The sequence below is a fragment of the Medicago truncatula genome, chromosome 1 (assembly GCF_003473485.1).
Source record: "Medicago truncatula cultivar Jemalong A17 chromosome 1, MtrunA17r5.0-ANR, whole genome shotgun sequence".
Classification (NCBI taxonomy): domain Eukaryota; kingdom Viridiplantae; phylum Streptophyta; class Magnoliopsida; order Fabales; family Fabaceae; genus Medicago; species Medicago truncatula.
Window position 1 is genome coordinate 55,685,094 of NC_053042.1, and position 17,330 is coordinate 55,702,423.

A 17,330-nucleotide genomic window follows, 5' to 3' on the forward strand; every position below is an offset into this window, starting at 1 on the left:
CACTCATAATAATAAGAAACAAAACACATGGATCATAGCGATAAGTCCTCTATATAATCGAGTATTATCTTCTATGTATCACAATGTATTATGTCTCTAACCAAATCATATAACTTAATGAATAAACTCTTATCATTTATGTTTATTCTGGTTCCAAACTTAAACGGTATTTTTTGAAATCAAATGTGTACACTTTAGAGATCCAAATATGAGAAAATACCATACATATAGTTTCATAAAACTAAAATCGTTCTTACAACGAAAATCAGGCATAGGAACCAAATCCCATCATTTCTACATGATCCTTAAATTTGACAGTTGCATGCCTTTAGTCAACGGATCATCAGTCATCAATTTAGTGTCAATATGCTCAATAGCAATTGTTTGATCTTTAACGTGCTCCCTTATGGCTAAGTACTTAATGTCGATATACTTGATTCGACTTTTACTTTATTATTCTTAGCCATAGAGCCGAAACTGAATTGTCACAAGACATACTTAATGGTCTAGAAATTGAATCCACAATTTCCAACCCAAAATGAAACTATTTATCCATACACCATGTGATGTAGCCTCAAATCATATACAAACTTTGCTTCCATTGTGGAAGTGACGGTCAAGGTTTGCTTTGTGCTTTCTCAAGAAACAACCCCGCCGGCTAACCAAATTATGTAACCGGATGTTGATTTTCTTGAATTAGACACAATCAACAAAGTCTGAATTAGAGTAACCTTTGACCTCTAAATGTTCAGTTTGCCTATACATAAGCATGTAGTCTTCGCAACTTTCCAATATTTCATTCTTTACAATAGGTGCTACACTTGGTGAACAATCTTTCATCTGAAACCTGTCTAAGACCTTATTTATAATTACCTCTTGTGACAAGCTCATAATTCTACGAACTATGTCTCTTTAAATCTTAATGTTAATGATATAAAAAGCGTCACCCATATCCTTCATATAAAAACTCTTAGAGAGCAATTGTTTCACCTCATGCATCAAACCTTTATCATTGGTAGCAAGTAAATATCACCCACACGCAGAATAAGGAAACAAATTTTACTCCCATTGACCTTCTGGTATATACATTGATCCATAATGTTCTCTACGAATCCAAAGGAAGAGATGACATCATGAAATTTTAAATACCATTGACGGGAAACTTGTTTGAGTCCATAAATGGATTTCTTAAGCTTGCATACTAAATGCTCATCACCACTAGAAGAAAATCCTAATGGTTGTCTCATATGAACCTCTTCTTCTAGGTCTCTATCTAGAAATGCAGTTTTCACATTGATGTAGTTCTAAGTCAAAATAAGCAACCAATGTTAGGATGATGCGAAGAGAATCCTTATTAGATACAATGGAGAATATCTCCTTGTAATTTATACCCTTCATTTGAGTGAATCCATTGGCAATGAGTCTAGCTTTATAACTCTCAATGTTGCCTAATAAGTCTTTCTTTGTCTTATAGACCCATTTACAACTAATGGCCTTTAAACCATTAGGCAACTCGACAAGATCCAAGACTCCATTAGATGTCATTGAATTCATCTCATCTTTCATAGCATCATACCATAAATTTGACTCTCTAGAACTCATGACTTATGAAAATGTTTCAGGATCATTTTCAGCACCAATATTATAGTCCAATTCATGTAAATATACAACATAGTTACTAGGTATAGCTGACCTTCTCTCTCTAGTATATTTCCTTAATGTTGGTTCAACATTTTCCAAAGGATCATGTTGCTCAACCATTTATTCAACAATTTCTGTAAAATCTTGAACATCTTTATTTACTAGATTATTGTTGGCCACTTGTGGAACTTCAATGACTGATTGCCTAATACTCATTTGATCTTGAGGAGTACTCTGAATGACAATCAATCTATCACTTGAAGTGGACGGTTCAGCATCAATTTGACTTTTATCAGAACCAATGTCCTGAAATTGATTGCTCCCACTAATCAAGTCATTTTCAAGAACTTTGCATTTCTTGATTCCACAATCCTAGTGCAATGAGATGGACAATAGAACCTACACCCTTTAGAATTTTTGGCGTATCCAACGAAATACCCACCAATAGTTCTAGGGTATAGTTTCTTTACTTGTAGATTATAAACTCTTACTTCAGACAGATATCCCTAGCACGCGTATATGACACAAACTCGGTTTCCAACCTTTAATTAACTTAAACAGTGTCTTTGGGACAACTTGGTTGGAACACGGTTAAATATATACACTGTCGTTTTAAGAGCTTCAATTCACAAGAACTTTGAAAGTTCGAAGTTTTTATGCAAACTCCTAACCATGTCCATCAATAGTATGTCTACCATGATATTCTTCACCTCTATTAGTTCTCACGATCTTAATTTGCTTTTCACATTGTTTTCTACTTCAGCTTTAAAAACTTTAAAGGCATCTAACACTTCATACTTATTATGAAGCTAGTAGACATGCATATATCGTGAGTAATCATCAATGAAAGAGATGAAGAATTTCAATCTGATATGCCCATATCTGGACAACATATATCTGAATGTATGATTTCTAATAATTTAGAACTCCTCTTTGCACATTTCTTATACTTGTTAGCCTGCTCTGCCTTAATGCAGATTACGCAAGTTTCAAAATCAGTGAAATCTAAAGTATCAATTACTCCATCATTCACTAGTCTTTTGATTCACTGAATGGAGATGTGTCCTTATCTCCGGTGCCACAAAATAGAGGATTCCTTATTTATAACACAACCTTTAGTTCCAGCATGAACACACATAACATTATTAGTGGCATTATTTTACAAATGAATTGAGAAAAGACCATAAGATAATACTCCATTTCCAACAAAATATTAGATTTATAAAACAAATTGAAATACGTTTCATAAAATTCAAAGAGTATCCCAAAGGTACAAGTCTTGAAATGGAAATTAAATTTCTAGAAAAACTAGGAACATAAAATGTCTTTTCCAAATTTAAAACAAAGCCACTACTTAAAGCTAAATCGCATGTTCAAACAACCTCCACATGAACGCATCTTGATTCCTGAATAGATGCATTGCTCAATTAGAAGTGGTTTCCTTAGGCTTGTCATACCCTACAAGGTATTAGTAATATGGATTGTAAACCAAATCAATCCACCAAGTGTTATAAATAACATCAACTATATTAGATTCATAACAAACAAATGAGATTAGTTTACCTTTATTTTCAAACCATTTCTGAAATTCAGAACAATCCTTCTTTATGTGTCCATTCATATTAGAAAATGAACACTTGGACTTTTTCTTAATTCCACCATCGGGAGGTATTTTACCTTTCCCCTTTTCCTTGGCTTGGTTCGAAATCATGTCCTTTCCCACTATCTTCATCAAAATATACCCATTCATTTCCACCGCAAACCTTTCTTCTTTTTGAACACACAGGGTCAAGAGTTCATTAATTGACCATTTTTTCTTTATGTGTGTTGTAAGAAATTTTTAGTGGTTCATACGGAGGTGGAAGGGTATTCAAAATATAATGAATAAGGAAAGATTCAGACATGTCAACCTCAAGTGTCTTTAGTTGTGCTGCAATATCACTCATTCGCATAATGTGCTCACACACACCTTTCATATGGATGAGCTTAATAGTTGAAAACTCCATAATAAGGGTGCTTACAAGTGCCTTATCAAATGGTACAAAATGTTCATCAATGGCCTTAAGTAATGCTCGGACATTATTATGTCGATCAAAACAACCATGAATACTAGTCGAGATGTTGGTCATTATGAACTTCACACTGAGACGATTGGATCATTCCCACATTTCATAACGATCAACATCATCTGGAAGGCTAGTTTCTGTAATAGAAGGTGGTTCGTTTTTCCGAATAGCATAATTAATATCCATCAACCCTAAATAAAGAAGAATTCGGTCCTTCCACACCTTATAGTTTTCAACATTCAGTTCGGGAATTTCACACTTAAAATCAGAAAAATTCATAGCTGCAAAATTAAGCACATGCTTACAATTAAAATTGAGACTACAAAACAAATATCATGTTTTACCAACGTAAATCAAGTTTCAAACTATGAACCTATTGACATAAATTTTGCATGTAGGCTAAAACTTTATTCAATTAGTTCATATAACTGAATGACAAAACTATCAATTTATGTTCCTTTTCCTAATTCCTGAGGGTAAGTTAGAAAATATAAATTGATATTTCATCCTAATTAATTATACAAAAACATAGCAAAAATTCCTGTGGGATGAGATTTACTATGTTCAATATAATTAATTACCATCAATGTCACAACTATGATCTTCTTAAACACTTAATATATAATCTTGCATAATTAAAGATGCAGCGGCTACTCCCTAATTAATTAAAATTATATAGATCATCTAGACATTTAACTTAAAATAAATTACATAAACTGTAAGCAATTTATTTTAATTTATAGAATTGTATGATTAGGCATAAATATCATACAACATACAAACTATAAGTGTCATATTCGTAACACACATGAAATAAGCATGCGATACTACCACCACGCAACAATGCAGGTACCAAATATAACATATAGTGATACAAAATATATTTATGTTGAACTGCATCATGAAGCTTAAAACAAATAAACCATGACTCAATTGCATAGCATTTTATTATTATAATAATAAAATCAAGCAATGCAAATCAAATTGGTCGCAGCAATTAAAAAGTCTATGGCAACAGCAGTAGAATAGAAATGCAAATCGTAACTGCCAATAAATTATGATAATAATATATGGCACTAAAATTGGTAATACTAAGTGCTTGAGTCGGTTCGAGAAAATGGGGCACGCCCACAAAACTGAATGACTGAATTTAAAAATTATGAGCATACATCTTCAACCTCTTGAAAGGTCTTTTGACCCGATTGAAAACATAGCAGACTCAGTTTTAACAAATTTCGATTTCATAATCATTTTAACACCAAAAATAAAAAATTAAACGCATAATAATGAACATAAAAAATGTTTTTCTTTATGAGCTCAATGTTTCGGTGTATCTAAATCGCTCTAATATGAAATTGAAAATTATCAGATTCAAGCAAAAACTAAAAATCCGAACACGAAAAGCAAGGCAGAGGTTTTCAAAGGCTATCACATGTGAGTTATTTCTTTAAAACCATAGAAGAAATAATTATTTATACAGTGGAAACTTAAATTAGGATCAAGGCATACCTCCTGCCATTGCTTCTGCTTGAAGAAGTTGAGGCTCTTCTAAACCTTCTGAGATGTTAGGCTTAGGGAACCAAAACTGATGAATTGCAAGCCTTTATATAACTTCTGTCATCAAGAAGTTATGGTACGTGCAACAACTACTCCTCATTCCAAATGGGATAGTGGGCAGTTACTACTCCCTCCGTCCCAAATTGTATGACGTTTTAGACATTTCACACATATTAAAAAATGTAATTAATATTGTGTGGGAAAGAGAGATATTATGAGTTGTTTTACAAAATTGTCCTCAATAAATGATATGAGAAAGATACAATGAAGGAATTGAAAGAAGAGAGAATAATAAATAGTTAAGGATATAATAGGAAAAGTAACATTAATTTTTCATTGGTATTGTAAAGCGACATACAATTTGGAACAAATATTTTTTCTAAAGTGACATACAATTTGGGACGGAAGGAGTATAATTGAAGGAAAGAATAAAAGACCACTTTCTGCTTAATGGGTAATTACCATAATGGGCCTTTAATGATAATTACACTTATTTAAATAGTAATGGGAAAAAATCTAACAAGGCTTACACACGTTATTGTTGAAAACCACATCATTTGTCACCAAAAGAATCCCCTTTGCTAAAAGAGCAGTAATGGATATGATCCAAATACTTAGAGGAGGTTTAGGAGAATTGAGGAGCTAGTGAAGTGGATCTTATCCCAAAGTAGTCTTGAAGTATTTGACCAAATTTCTTAGAGGCTTGAAAACCATTACTGAGAATACATTCATATTTAATTTACTAAAGAAAGTGCTTCAACTTTATTGGAATTTCATAATCAACTCCATGAATAATGAAAAAGTGTTGAAATTTGGGATTAACTCGTCATTATAAAACCGGTTTGTAAGATGACGAATGTCTCCTCTTTATTCACGTCCAACACTTTTGAGTTTGGTTCGTGTACATAAACGGTGGGTGGTCTAATCAATAGAATCTAATACCATAAATTCGGGAGTAATTAATCTTTACAAAATCGGCTTATAAGATGGAAAGTGTCTCGTTTTTATATTTTTTTTTATCAAGAGTCATATCCATCCGAGGTAAGATTGAGTTTTTCCCAATAAAAAAGCACATTCGAAATTAAGTGATCATGAAGTCACGCAATTATAACCATTACTACTAGCATAATATGAACCAAATTGAGACGAACTCCAAGTAATTAGATCATCAAAAAAAAGTCTCCATCCAACAAGAGACTTCGAATGCATGACGAATATATATGCATATAGACAATTTATTTGAAAGTGGATTGGTAAAAATATGTTCATTTTAATATTTTGTAATATATTAAAATATATTTTATTGACAAATTCTATGGTACACTCAATAATTTGAGTGTATTGGTACATCAAATCCTTAAATTAATAGTTAAATGAGTTATTTTTTGTAGGAAAAAATTATTTTCTATCACCTATGATTATAATAACTAAATCTTATTCACCAAAATCGTCAACGCAGTAAAATTTGATTTTTTTTGAATTCTTATTACTCATAATAGAGAATTTTGATTATTTTTTACAATAAAATGTAAAAAAAATTAGTATGATTTTTATAAAAAATAAAATGATATTTTTTCTTATAAAATGATATTTTCTAAAATATATTTGTCAACAAACACCTATTTTCTTCATAAAGAATTATAGTTAATTTATAAAAATTGTAAGCGAGAGTACCGGTACACCGTAATTTGCAGGTGTACCGTAGAAGTTCCCTATTTTATTACATGAAAAGATATAATGATGTTCATTGACTTTAAATAATAGTTCTAGAAAAAATAAGAAGCATAAATGCGTCCATGATATTAGTATTCACAATCAAATATTCGAAAAGAATAGACCAATCCCACACCGTCACGTACTAGGTTATTAATGGATTATTCCTATCAGCGTTTCCCATCCAGATGTGGTGTGTGAACAAACTTGCACAGACAGACTCATAAGTCACGACTCTTTTGGCCTTTCCAAAAGGGTGACAATGCTAATAGCGAGTCGTAATGAACCTATAACCCTTTCACAATTGAGGGTAAACAAATTATGAAAGGTTTCGCTAACAAGTTTCTTAAGGATGCTCTTTAAAATTCTCAATTAAAAAAATTTTCATTGAAAATGTTCAATAATTCAGTTTTCGAAATATTAAATGTACAAATTTCATAAAAATTTACTATCTAAATGCCTTAACATTTTCAAATTAAAGAAACGGTGAAACTTAAAAGTAATTAATTTGTGTTATTACTAAGGGCTGTTGTTTGGGATTGTTTTGAAAAAAAAAATCTATTTTTTTAACCAAAAAATCACTTTTACTTAATTATTTATTTTTGTAGTGTTTGTTTAAGAATTTTTAAAAATTCATTTTGTTAAAAAAAAACATTTTTAATCAAAATGAAAAACTATTCCTACTAGCTTTTTAATTTTATTTTTTTTAAAAAAACAAGGAACTCAAATATAAGACCTTCAAATCTTAAAAAAAAATGACTTTATGATAGTAAACAAACAAAAATCTTTTAACCCATAATCTATCTTCTTCTTTTTTTAAGTTAAAACAAATGCATCCTAAATCAATCTGTAGTTAAGGGATGTATATTACGATAATTTAAGATATATATATTCAATAGACTTAAGGTCTGGTCAGGAGTTTAGAAGGGGATGAGAAGTTTTTGGTTTTAGTCCTTGTAAATTTTTTTGTTGTTTTTGGTCCCTGCAAAATATTTTATTTTTGAAAATAGTCCCTCCAGACACCTTTTTAAAAATCAAAAGATTTTGCAAGGATTATTTTTTTAATAAATGGATTCAGTCATCATGTGTCACGTGTGCAAATCATCACAAAAGTGGGGCTAGGGACGAAAATCAAAACGAAACATATTTGCAGGGACCAAAAACAACAATTTTTTTTACAGGTACTAAACTAAAATGCGACATATTTGTAGGGACAAAAACCATATTTTAACCTTTAAAAAATTATGTTCATTTTAAATTGCTAATAAGTAAATGGAAGACTCTTTCCTCGAAAAAAAAAAAAGTAAATAGAAGACTTGTTCATTGACTAATTCTAATTTCTAATAAAAGAAGATGGATACAATCTTGAAAAAATGAATTTAATTATGAAAATTGAAAACAATGTTCCGACATAATCATTTTCAAAAAGAATGAAAATGCTAAATCTACTGTTGGAAAATTATTAAAGAAAATAGTGAAAAATATTGAATATTACCGGTTTGAACTGATGTCGAAAACAGAAAACATGACAAGTAAACAATACGCTGATAGAGAAAAACTTACTTACCGACAAACCTAAATTTATTTAAAAAGGTTAAGTATACTCACACAACTATTTTTCTTTTTAAAGATAAAATGATTTATTGTTATTTGTACTTGTGATTATGTAAGTCTTTCGTCCGCTAATAATAATCCAAAAAATAATAGTCTTTGGCTTAAAAATTTATAGTGGCTTAAAGTTTCTCTATAAGAATTATTATTATTTTTATTATTATAACAATAACAATAATAATAATAATAAATTTAACTAATTGAAAATATTTTTTGAGTTATTTTATCAATTCTTAGTTAATATTATAATGAAATATAATGGGTCGAGGATGATTTTTTCTGGGTAAAAAAAATCGTATACATTTTGGTAAAAAAAAAAAATACATGTAAATGTCTTTATTTCCGAATACAAGAAAAGATCAAATTACATTTCTATTATTTCTTTTGAGCTTTAGTGCATGGTCATTTTAAATAATTTTGAGGATTTTTCCTAATCTTAATAATTGGATTCCTAATAAAAAAGCTTTTTTTTAAAAAAAAAAAAAACTACTTTTTATTTAAATTGTTTCAATCAAAACAATTAAAATAAAATGTCATTTTTTTTTTTGAAGAAGCCAAAATGAAATTAGATTAAACACCGAGAGTAATTCATCCCGCACAAGGTGTGCAGAGATAAAAACTCCTCAAAAAAAATACAAGAGCAGTATTTGTTACCAAACAAAACAAAGAAAAAATGACAAGAAGACTACTCCCTAACACCCATACAAATTAAAGGGTGTCGCCATAGGTCATTATAACTGAAAGCTGAAGTTAACCTATTCGCTCTTAACCAGGAAAAAGATTCTTACTTTACTTTGTCTAATAATTGAACCAAGTCTTGTACTTTGTTTCTAAAGTTCCATTGATTCTTTCCTTCCAAACTGTCCAAACGCAGGTGGCATTTAATTTGGGAAAGGAGACTTCTTTCCCACCATGGGAAAGTATTTTTTTAACCATTAGATCAAATATAGACCATAATATTATCATAGACACTCATCATAATATTTTATTCACTCTCCTTCATATCTCTCTCACTCACCACTTCCAGCAACGTACTTAACCCATTTAACAATATTCAATCCATGGAAGAAATCTTGTTGTTCAATTACATGGAAAAAATCGGTTATAGTTTAAGCAATATGTTTCTGTATTGAGAAGAAAGTGTGAAAAAAATAAATGAATTTGGCATATATATATATAACCTTTGTTAAACTCATGGATATGCTCCAACTTCTTTTTGAACAAGTTTCTGCGTTTAGTAAACTCGAGTGCGCTTGAGTAGTTTTTTTGGTGGAGCAACATCCGTTCAAAAAGAGAGAGATCTTGTTGTTGATTGCAGGAATTGAATGTCCAGGGAGGGAAGAGGAGGAGTTTGTTGGGTTTCTTCCATGGATTGAATATTGTTAAATGGGTTAAGTAGGTTGCTGGAAGTGGTGAGTGAGAGAGAGATATGGAGGAGAGCGAATAAAATATTATGGTGAGTGTCTATGATAATATTATGATCTATATTTGATCTAATGGTCAAAAAAATACTTTCCCATGGTGGAAAAGAAGTCTCCTTTCCCAAATTAAATGCCACCCTAAACGCAACCATGCCAAATCACTCCAAAGAAAGAATGCGTAAATCGCGGTAACCCCGCAATGTGACCAAACTGAATTAGATGCTCACAAGCAGAGTCAAGAGAAATGAACGAGATATGAAGCCACTAATAAACCCCGTGCCATACACTGCCAAATATGTCACATCGGAAGATAAGATGACTTGTCATTTCTGTACACCCACATCCACCTATGCTATAAAATGTTAAATTAATATCAATCTTCTAGTTACTTAAAAGAAGTGTCATCGTGAACTTAACACAGTTGGTAGGAACAATGCACAATATAGGTAAGATTCGGGATTCAAATCTCGACCACCACGAAAAAAACCTACTTGAAAACAAATTCATCAATCAAGTTTTATATTGTACCATCTCAAAAGATCATTCTCAATTGCATATCCATGTTAATCCAAGTCTTTCTTATAGCATGGTAGAACGAAAGTAAGAGTTAAACAACTTGAATATTAAAATACTACTTTCTCACGAAGTGAATGTCATAATAGCAGTAAAAAAAAATTCTATATACAATTTTTTTTTTTTTACAGACTATATACAATAATTGTACTAGAAAAATAATCAAAACTCTTCAGATAGCAATAGGTCTTTTTTTTCCCTCCAAACAACATTTAACTTAGTCACCGTAAAAGTTTGATGGCCAAATTAATTACACGTAATATTTCAAATCAAATAATTATAGGAAGCATAACTTTTGTTTTGTTTTCCTTGCTATTTTACCCGGGGGGGATGGAGTAGTTTGTTTGGCTGGATAAAGAGTCGATTTTGTATCCTCGTGAACTTAGCTCAGTTAATAAGAACAATGTATAATATATATAAAGTTTGGTGTTCAAACCCCAACTATAAAAAATAGAGTCAATGTATAATCATAAGGCTTGCAGTGTGAAATGTTTAAAATAATAAGTCGAAGTATAACATATTTTTTAACTCGTATTATAAATAAAGAAACAATGTGAAATTGCAGCCATAAGAATAGTGGCAATGTGAAATAGAGAGGCTAAATACACCAAGTATCTCCTAATTTTTTTTAGGGAACCTAAATAATTTATTTTAAAATCATTCCTTATCTCCTAAATACATTAAAAATATCAGTCACTTAATTTCAAAGTTTTTTTATATACATAATAAAATGATAAATATAATCATTAAAATCTGTCATAAATGAAAGAGTAGAGGTTCAAACTTCGATCAAGATATCTTTTTTTTGTTACAATGCTAAAAGACAACAGAAAAAAAGACAGACTATTCCTTAGAAAAAATAGTTTCGAAGGCATCAATCCTCAAGAGACTCCGAAGACCTTATGGAGGAGATGCATGGTGGCATATATCAATATCTAAAGAAGTGCCAAACTTAACCTTGAAATCTACACATTGATTTTCCTCTATAAATAGCAACATTCATTTGATCAACTAACTCTTATGTCTTGAACATTTGATCAAGATATCTAACCTAACAATTTCAACATTTTTATCTAAAAAAAATAAATTTAGAGTTTAGGATTTAGGATTGCGTGTTCGACTCACGTCAGGTTCATTACCCATTTCTTTTCTCTCAAAAAAAAAAAAAATTGCAGCAAATAACAGATATAAGGAATTAAATAAATAAAAAAACGGAAAGAAAAAGATAGAAGAAAGCACACGAGATTAGGAGCAAGCACACTACATCATCACACGAAAGCAGGTGCACGCTTTACTGTCTGGAACAGAACAACTTTTACCCAAAACACATTCCTTTCCACGCACCTTCTTCTTCTTTTTATCTCTTACACTCAGATAGATAGACTCATGATAATCTCGCTCTTCTATTCTATCTCGTGACTTCTTCTTTCTCTTTCTCTCCATCATAATCAAATTAACTAACTAACTTCTCTATTCTTCCATTCCATTCCACATGATTTTTATTTCTCACCACCATGCGTTCCCCTCAGCCACTTCACAACGGCGTCGCCGATAACAACCGTTCACCTTCTGCCCCTCGTTTCCACTCCACCGTCGCTGAACACAAACTCCGTCGTTTCAATTCACTCATCCTCGTCTTCCGTCTCACCTCTTTTTCATTCTCCCTTGCTTCCTCTATCTTCATGCTCGCCACTTCTCGCACCGGTGATTCTCCTCGCTGGTACCATTTCGACACCTTCAGGTAACTCACTCTTTATTTCTTCTCTCTATTTTTAACAAAATTCAATTACCTAACAAATTGATATTCAGATTCGTTGTTGCTTCGAATGCAATTGTTGCTACATATTCTCTATTCGAAATGTCTGCTTCCGTTTGGGAAATTTCAAGAGGAGCAACACTTTTCCCTGAAGTCTTGCAAGTTTGGTTTGATTTTGGCCATGACCAGGTCAGTAACATACTCCACAATTTTCTATCTAATAATTAATTCAATTCTCTCTTTATGCGTTATGACGCTGGTGGTGCAGATTTTCGCGTATCTGCTATTATCGGCGAGTGCGGCAGGAACATCGATGGCGAGGACACTAAAGGATATGGACACGTGTACGGTGAGCAATTCGTTCTGCGTGCAAACGGACATAGCAATAGCATTAGGATACGCGTCGTTTCTGTTTCTAGGGTTTACGTCGTTGTTATCTGGATTCAGACTCGTTTGTTTCATATTAAACGGTTCTCGTTTTCATCTCTGAATCTTTTCCGATGAGTTTTGCGTGGAAACGACGTCGTAGAGGAATGCCGGAGGGGAATATTTGGGTGGGGTCAGGACCAGTGTTTTATTGGTACTCTCAACAATAACAATAGGATGTGATGTGATTTGATTTGGGTCAACATGATTGGTAGATGAAGAAGAAGAAGAAAACTATGAGTTGAAAATATGCGCGTGACTTTGATTTTTGAGGCCATACTTCAATAGATTACTGTAGCTAAGTATTTGTACCACATCTATTTCTATTCATTTTTCCACTTAATTTCATACTGCTGGTTAGACTTTATTTTCCAAATTAGTAAGTAGACAGCGGCTCAATAGGCAAATTCTATGGTACACTCCAAAATTTAAGTGTATCCGTACACCAAATTATCAAATTTATATCAAAACGAGTTGTTTTTTCGAAGAAAAAGAATTGTTTTCTATCATTAACAATTACAATAATTAGATCTTAGTTACCGAAAATGTCGACGAAATAAAATTTACATTTTTTGAATTTTTGTTACATATAACAAAGAATATTTATTATTTTTTTATGAGAAAATGTTAAAAATTTAATATGATTCTTATAAACAATAAAATGCTGCTTATTCTTATAAAATAATATTTTATAAAATATAAATATGGATAAATAACTCTTTATTTCATAAAATAATCGTTAAATTGTAAATATTTGAAGCAGGAGTACCGGTACACCTCACAAAGGTGTACCGTAGAAGTTCCCTTATCTATAACTTATATAAAAAAAAAAAAAAAATCAATGTTAAGTTTCAGAGAAAATCGATAGGTTGACTTGATGTTGACCGACTCGCTCCTGACTGTATTTTTAATGGGTCAACATGAGTGGTAGATTAATGAGTTACATAGCTGCAAAATTGAACAAGTTGGTTCAATGTGTCCAACCCAAAATTGAACAAGTTGGTTCAATGTGTCCAACCCATACAACACTCCAAAGTGAACCATGATCTAAGATGGTTTGAAATTTACTACCACTGCTCTTGACATTAGGCCCCGTGGAAGTTTCCACATCAAAACTTAACTTTCAAAATCATTGATCATTTTGCCATGATCGGCTACTAACGTTTGAAGCGTAGAGAATGTTTAAACTCACTCAAATGTGACATTTACCGAAAGAAAAAAATAAAAACTATGGAAGAAAAAAATAAGTCTGATGAAATAGAAAGGGATCCATTTCCCTACTTAATTAGGATGCCCATCTAATATTTACTGTGCATTTTTTAAATCATGTTAATCCAATCTTCACGGCAAAAATCATGTTTATTGTGCATTTTCTAAATCATGTTAATCCAAGTAAGAGCTATCGAAATTATACTGCAAATTACTAGGGAGTCTCATGAAAACCACATGTTTCTTTCACACCATAACAATGATCTTGATTACATTAATCGCGTTATTTTCAAGTTAAAAGCAGTTTGAGATTGTATAATGCACTCTTCACAACACGATTGCAGGCTTTGTTATAAACTCCTTCACAATGGGAATGTTGGTAGCATATCAGTGACTTTTTCATGCTGACATTTTTATGAAACTCACACTATCAGGTCCAACACTGTCCCAAAAAGAGAAGAAAACCTCAGCATCATCATGTCCACATTCCAAGATAATGTATGTATGTTATTGTTAGATTATAGACTCCAGTCAAAGCAAACAGGGTTAAATATGTTTCTCAATACACTTTTTATCGAAGTTTTTATGCTTTCATAAACTCCCATTTCAGACATCTTCAAAGCTAAACCACGAGATTGAGAGTCTTTAATGCATTTATGCAGTGTTCATCCCACTGAGATTCTCAAGTAATACATGGATCCGGATTCCCTACCGCCAAGGAATCCTAAGTTCACACACGGTCAAGTAAATCTACATTATATAAAAAAGATCCAATGGTTGGCAGTTAAAATAGGATTTTGAGATCTAGACAATTTAATTTTTTTTCAAGGGTTTAGATCATAGTTTTAAAAACCGAACCAGTCATCGACTTGATGAGGGTAGTAGGTCACTGGGTCATTGATCAAATCACTAAGTCATTGGTCGAATGCATGAAAGAATCGGATGACTCGATCATTTCACTCGGTCTCCATATAGTTTTGATCTTTGTATCAAACAAGTTGACTCGGTCTAAACAAATAAAAATAAAAATAATAAACATTAAAGAAATCATCAAGTAAATCCGATTCGTCTATCTACCAAAAAAAAATGAAATCATCAAATAAATTAGGCTTAAATATGATTTTCGTCCCTGTAAAAAAAATAACTATGAAAAACATCCCTGTAAAAAAAAATATATTTGAAAAAGGTCTCTGGCCCCACATCCGATCTGATTTGGCATTGTTTTTGCCACGTGGCATTTGCTGACTATGCAACTTTTGCCACGTGGCATGCCACATAATTAAAAAAAATCAAAATTCTGAATTTTTTTTTTAAATTAAAAAATCATAAAAAAAAATTCGGAAAAAAAAGTGAAAATTAAATTTTCAAAAATTAATTCTTTTTTTTAATTTGAATATTATATATTACAATTATATTTTCAAAGTATGGAGTTAGTCTGGCACAAACAGGTACCTCTAAAAGTTACAGCCCTTGCTTGGCGGTTGATAAGGGATCGTTTACCTACTAAAGCCAATTTGACAAATCACGGCATTTTACCGATGGAGGCTAGGCTTTGTGTCACGGGATGTGGGCATGTTGAAGATGTGTCTCATTTGATTTTGTCTTGTCCATTCTTCGGTGCTTTGTGGCCTATGGTGCGGGATTGGCTTGGTGTAGAAGGGGTAGATTCTCATGCTCACTTGGATCATTTTATGCAATTTATTCAATATGCTGGTGCCTTGAAATCGCGTCGATCTCTCTTCCACTTGATTTGGCTTCAGTGTGTTTGGGTTATATGGAATGAACGGAATGACATGTTGTTTCGTGGCCGTAATGGTTCTCTACCACAATTGTTAGATAAAGTAAAATCAAATACCCTGGTAGCTGAAAGCTAGTAATGTGATCTTTACTTTTGGTACTCATAATTGGTGGTCGAGCCCGCTTGTATGTATGGGCATCGATTGACCTTGTTGTAATCTTACTGGTTGCTGTTGTTTTTTTGTGATTGTTTTGGCACGCCTTGTGCTTTAACAATTACAATGTTCTCGGTAATATAATTCATTTTAGTTTCTCCAAAAAAAAAAACAATTATATTTTCAAAAGTTATAAATTTTGAGATTATATAATTTTAATTTTATTTTTCTTCATATTTTAATTTTCAAACATTTATTTCCATATGTAAAAAAAAAAGTAATTTCCAATTTTTTTCTTCATATTTAGAAAAATATTGGATTTTTTTTTTAGTTTTTTTAACTTTAAAAAATAATTTTTAAAATTTTAATGACATGGACTGCCACGTGGACAAAACCGTACCATGTCAGCAAAAAAGTGGGGCCAGGGACATTTTTCAAACAAAAAAAATAAATTTACAGGGATATTTTTCAAAGTTTATATTTTACAGGGACGAAAATCAAAATTGACCCAAATTACAAGTACGAACATCATATTTAAGCCAATAAATTAAGATAACTTTTCAAATTTGTTCTTCAAAATTAAATCCATCCACCATGACATAATTATTTGATCAAGCACATATATATATATATATATATATATATATATATATATATATATATATATATATATTAATTATGAGTATAATAAATTAGAAAAACTTATTTTTACTATATATTATCAAGATAAAATTAAACTGAAAAAAAATGTGAGAAAATGTACATGTTAATTTGAATTGAAGCGTAAATGATCATAGCATTTGGTATTGTTAAATATATATATAACCAATAACATACAAATATTATCACAAACAAGCTTATGGTGTAGTGGTGAGTAGCGTCCCATGGCAGGGCTGTTTTCCATTTTTTTATTTTTTTTTTATAAGCCAAGAGTCCAACGACATAAAAAGGAATAGAAGACACTCCAACAGGCAGATTCCAGTCTATGTCAGGTGCTCATATATATATTATTAAAAAAAAGGAAAAAAAATACAAAAAAACTGGGGGGACATAAACCTAACCCAGTCAATCCACAGAGTGTATGCCAACCCAATCGGGTGATACAAAAAATTAAAACAACACCGATGGATGCCTAAAATATGGTGTATGGACCATCCGTCAACACGAAATTGAACCAAGAACCAACAACTCCTTGCGACAGCAACAAGCAAAGCGTCTCTTTCGAGACAAACAATCCAACATCAGAGACTGATGCGGATTTTGAAACATCCCCAAGTTATAGTGTCAAACTTCGTGAAGGTGGGAGATTCGACCGCCAACACGGATACGGATCCCCACGCCTACAAACCCATTATGATGCGACAGTAAGCTTCACGACCATTTCTAGCCAAATCCAACAGAAAGCAACTCAAATCCAATTGAAAGCCAGATCGAGGGATGGTCAATCAACGAGACTGAGTACCAC

The 17,330-nt window shown here is 31.8% G+C and overlaps 2 protein-coding genes and 1 long non-coding RNA gene across 3 annotated transcripts; 2 read left to right on the plus strand and 1 right to left on the minus strand.

The window, feature by feature from the left end:
• Nucleotides 1-2,948: 2,948 nt before the first annotated feature.
• Nucleotides 2,949-5,269, minus strand: LOC25485695 (uncharacterized). The gene is made up of 3 exons (XR_003007281.2): nt 5,217-5,269; nt 3,205-3,988; nt 2,949-3,099 (listed from the first exon to the last, which is right to left on the minus strand). It is a non-coding gene; the product is annotated as an uncharacterized lncRNA (long non-coding RNA).
• Nucleotides 5,270-11,837: 6,568 nt separating this feature from the next.
• Nucleotides 11,838-13,131, plus strand: LOC25485696 (CASP-like protein 4C2). Its single transcript, XM_013614972.3, has 3 exons — nt 11,838-12,323; nt 12,392-12,527; nt 12,607-13,131. The coding sequence occupies exons 1-3, from the start codon at nt 12,097-12,099 to the stop codon at nt 12,826-12,828; spliced, it is 585 nt and encodes a 194-aa protein (XP_013470426.1). The 5' UTR covers nt 11,838-12,096; the 3' UTR covers nt 12,829-13,131.
• A 2,266-nt stretch (nt 13,132-15,397) lies between these two features.
• Nucleotides 15,398-15,847, plus strand: LOC112418692 (uncharacterized). Its single transcript, XM_024775171.1, has one exon. It carries the CDS (start codon nt 15,398-15,400, stop codon nt 15,845-15,847), a length of 450 nt encoding a protein of 149 aa, XP_024630939.1.
• The last annotated feature ends 1,483 nt before the right edge of the window (nt 15,848-17,330 follow it).

Coding starts and splice junctions, on each gene's coding strand:
- LOC112418692 (XM_024775171.1), top strand. CDS start 15,398: ATGGAGTTAGTCTGGCACAAACAGGTACCTCTAAAAGTTACAGCCCTT.
- LOC25485696 (XM_013614972.3), top strand. CDS start 12,097: ATGCGTTCCCCTCAGCCACTTCACAACGGCGTCGCCGATAACAACCGT. Junction 12,324..12,391: donor TACCATTTCGACACCTTCAG/GTAACTCACTCT, acceptor ATTGATATTCAG/ATTCGTTGTTGCTTCGAATG. Junction 12,528..12,606: donor TTGATTTTGGCCATGACCAG/GTCAGTAACATA, acceptor CTGGTGGTGCAG/ATTTTCGCGTATCTGCTATT.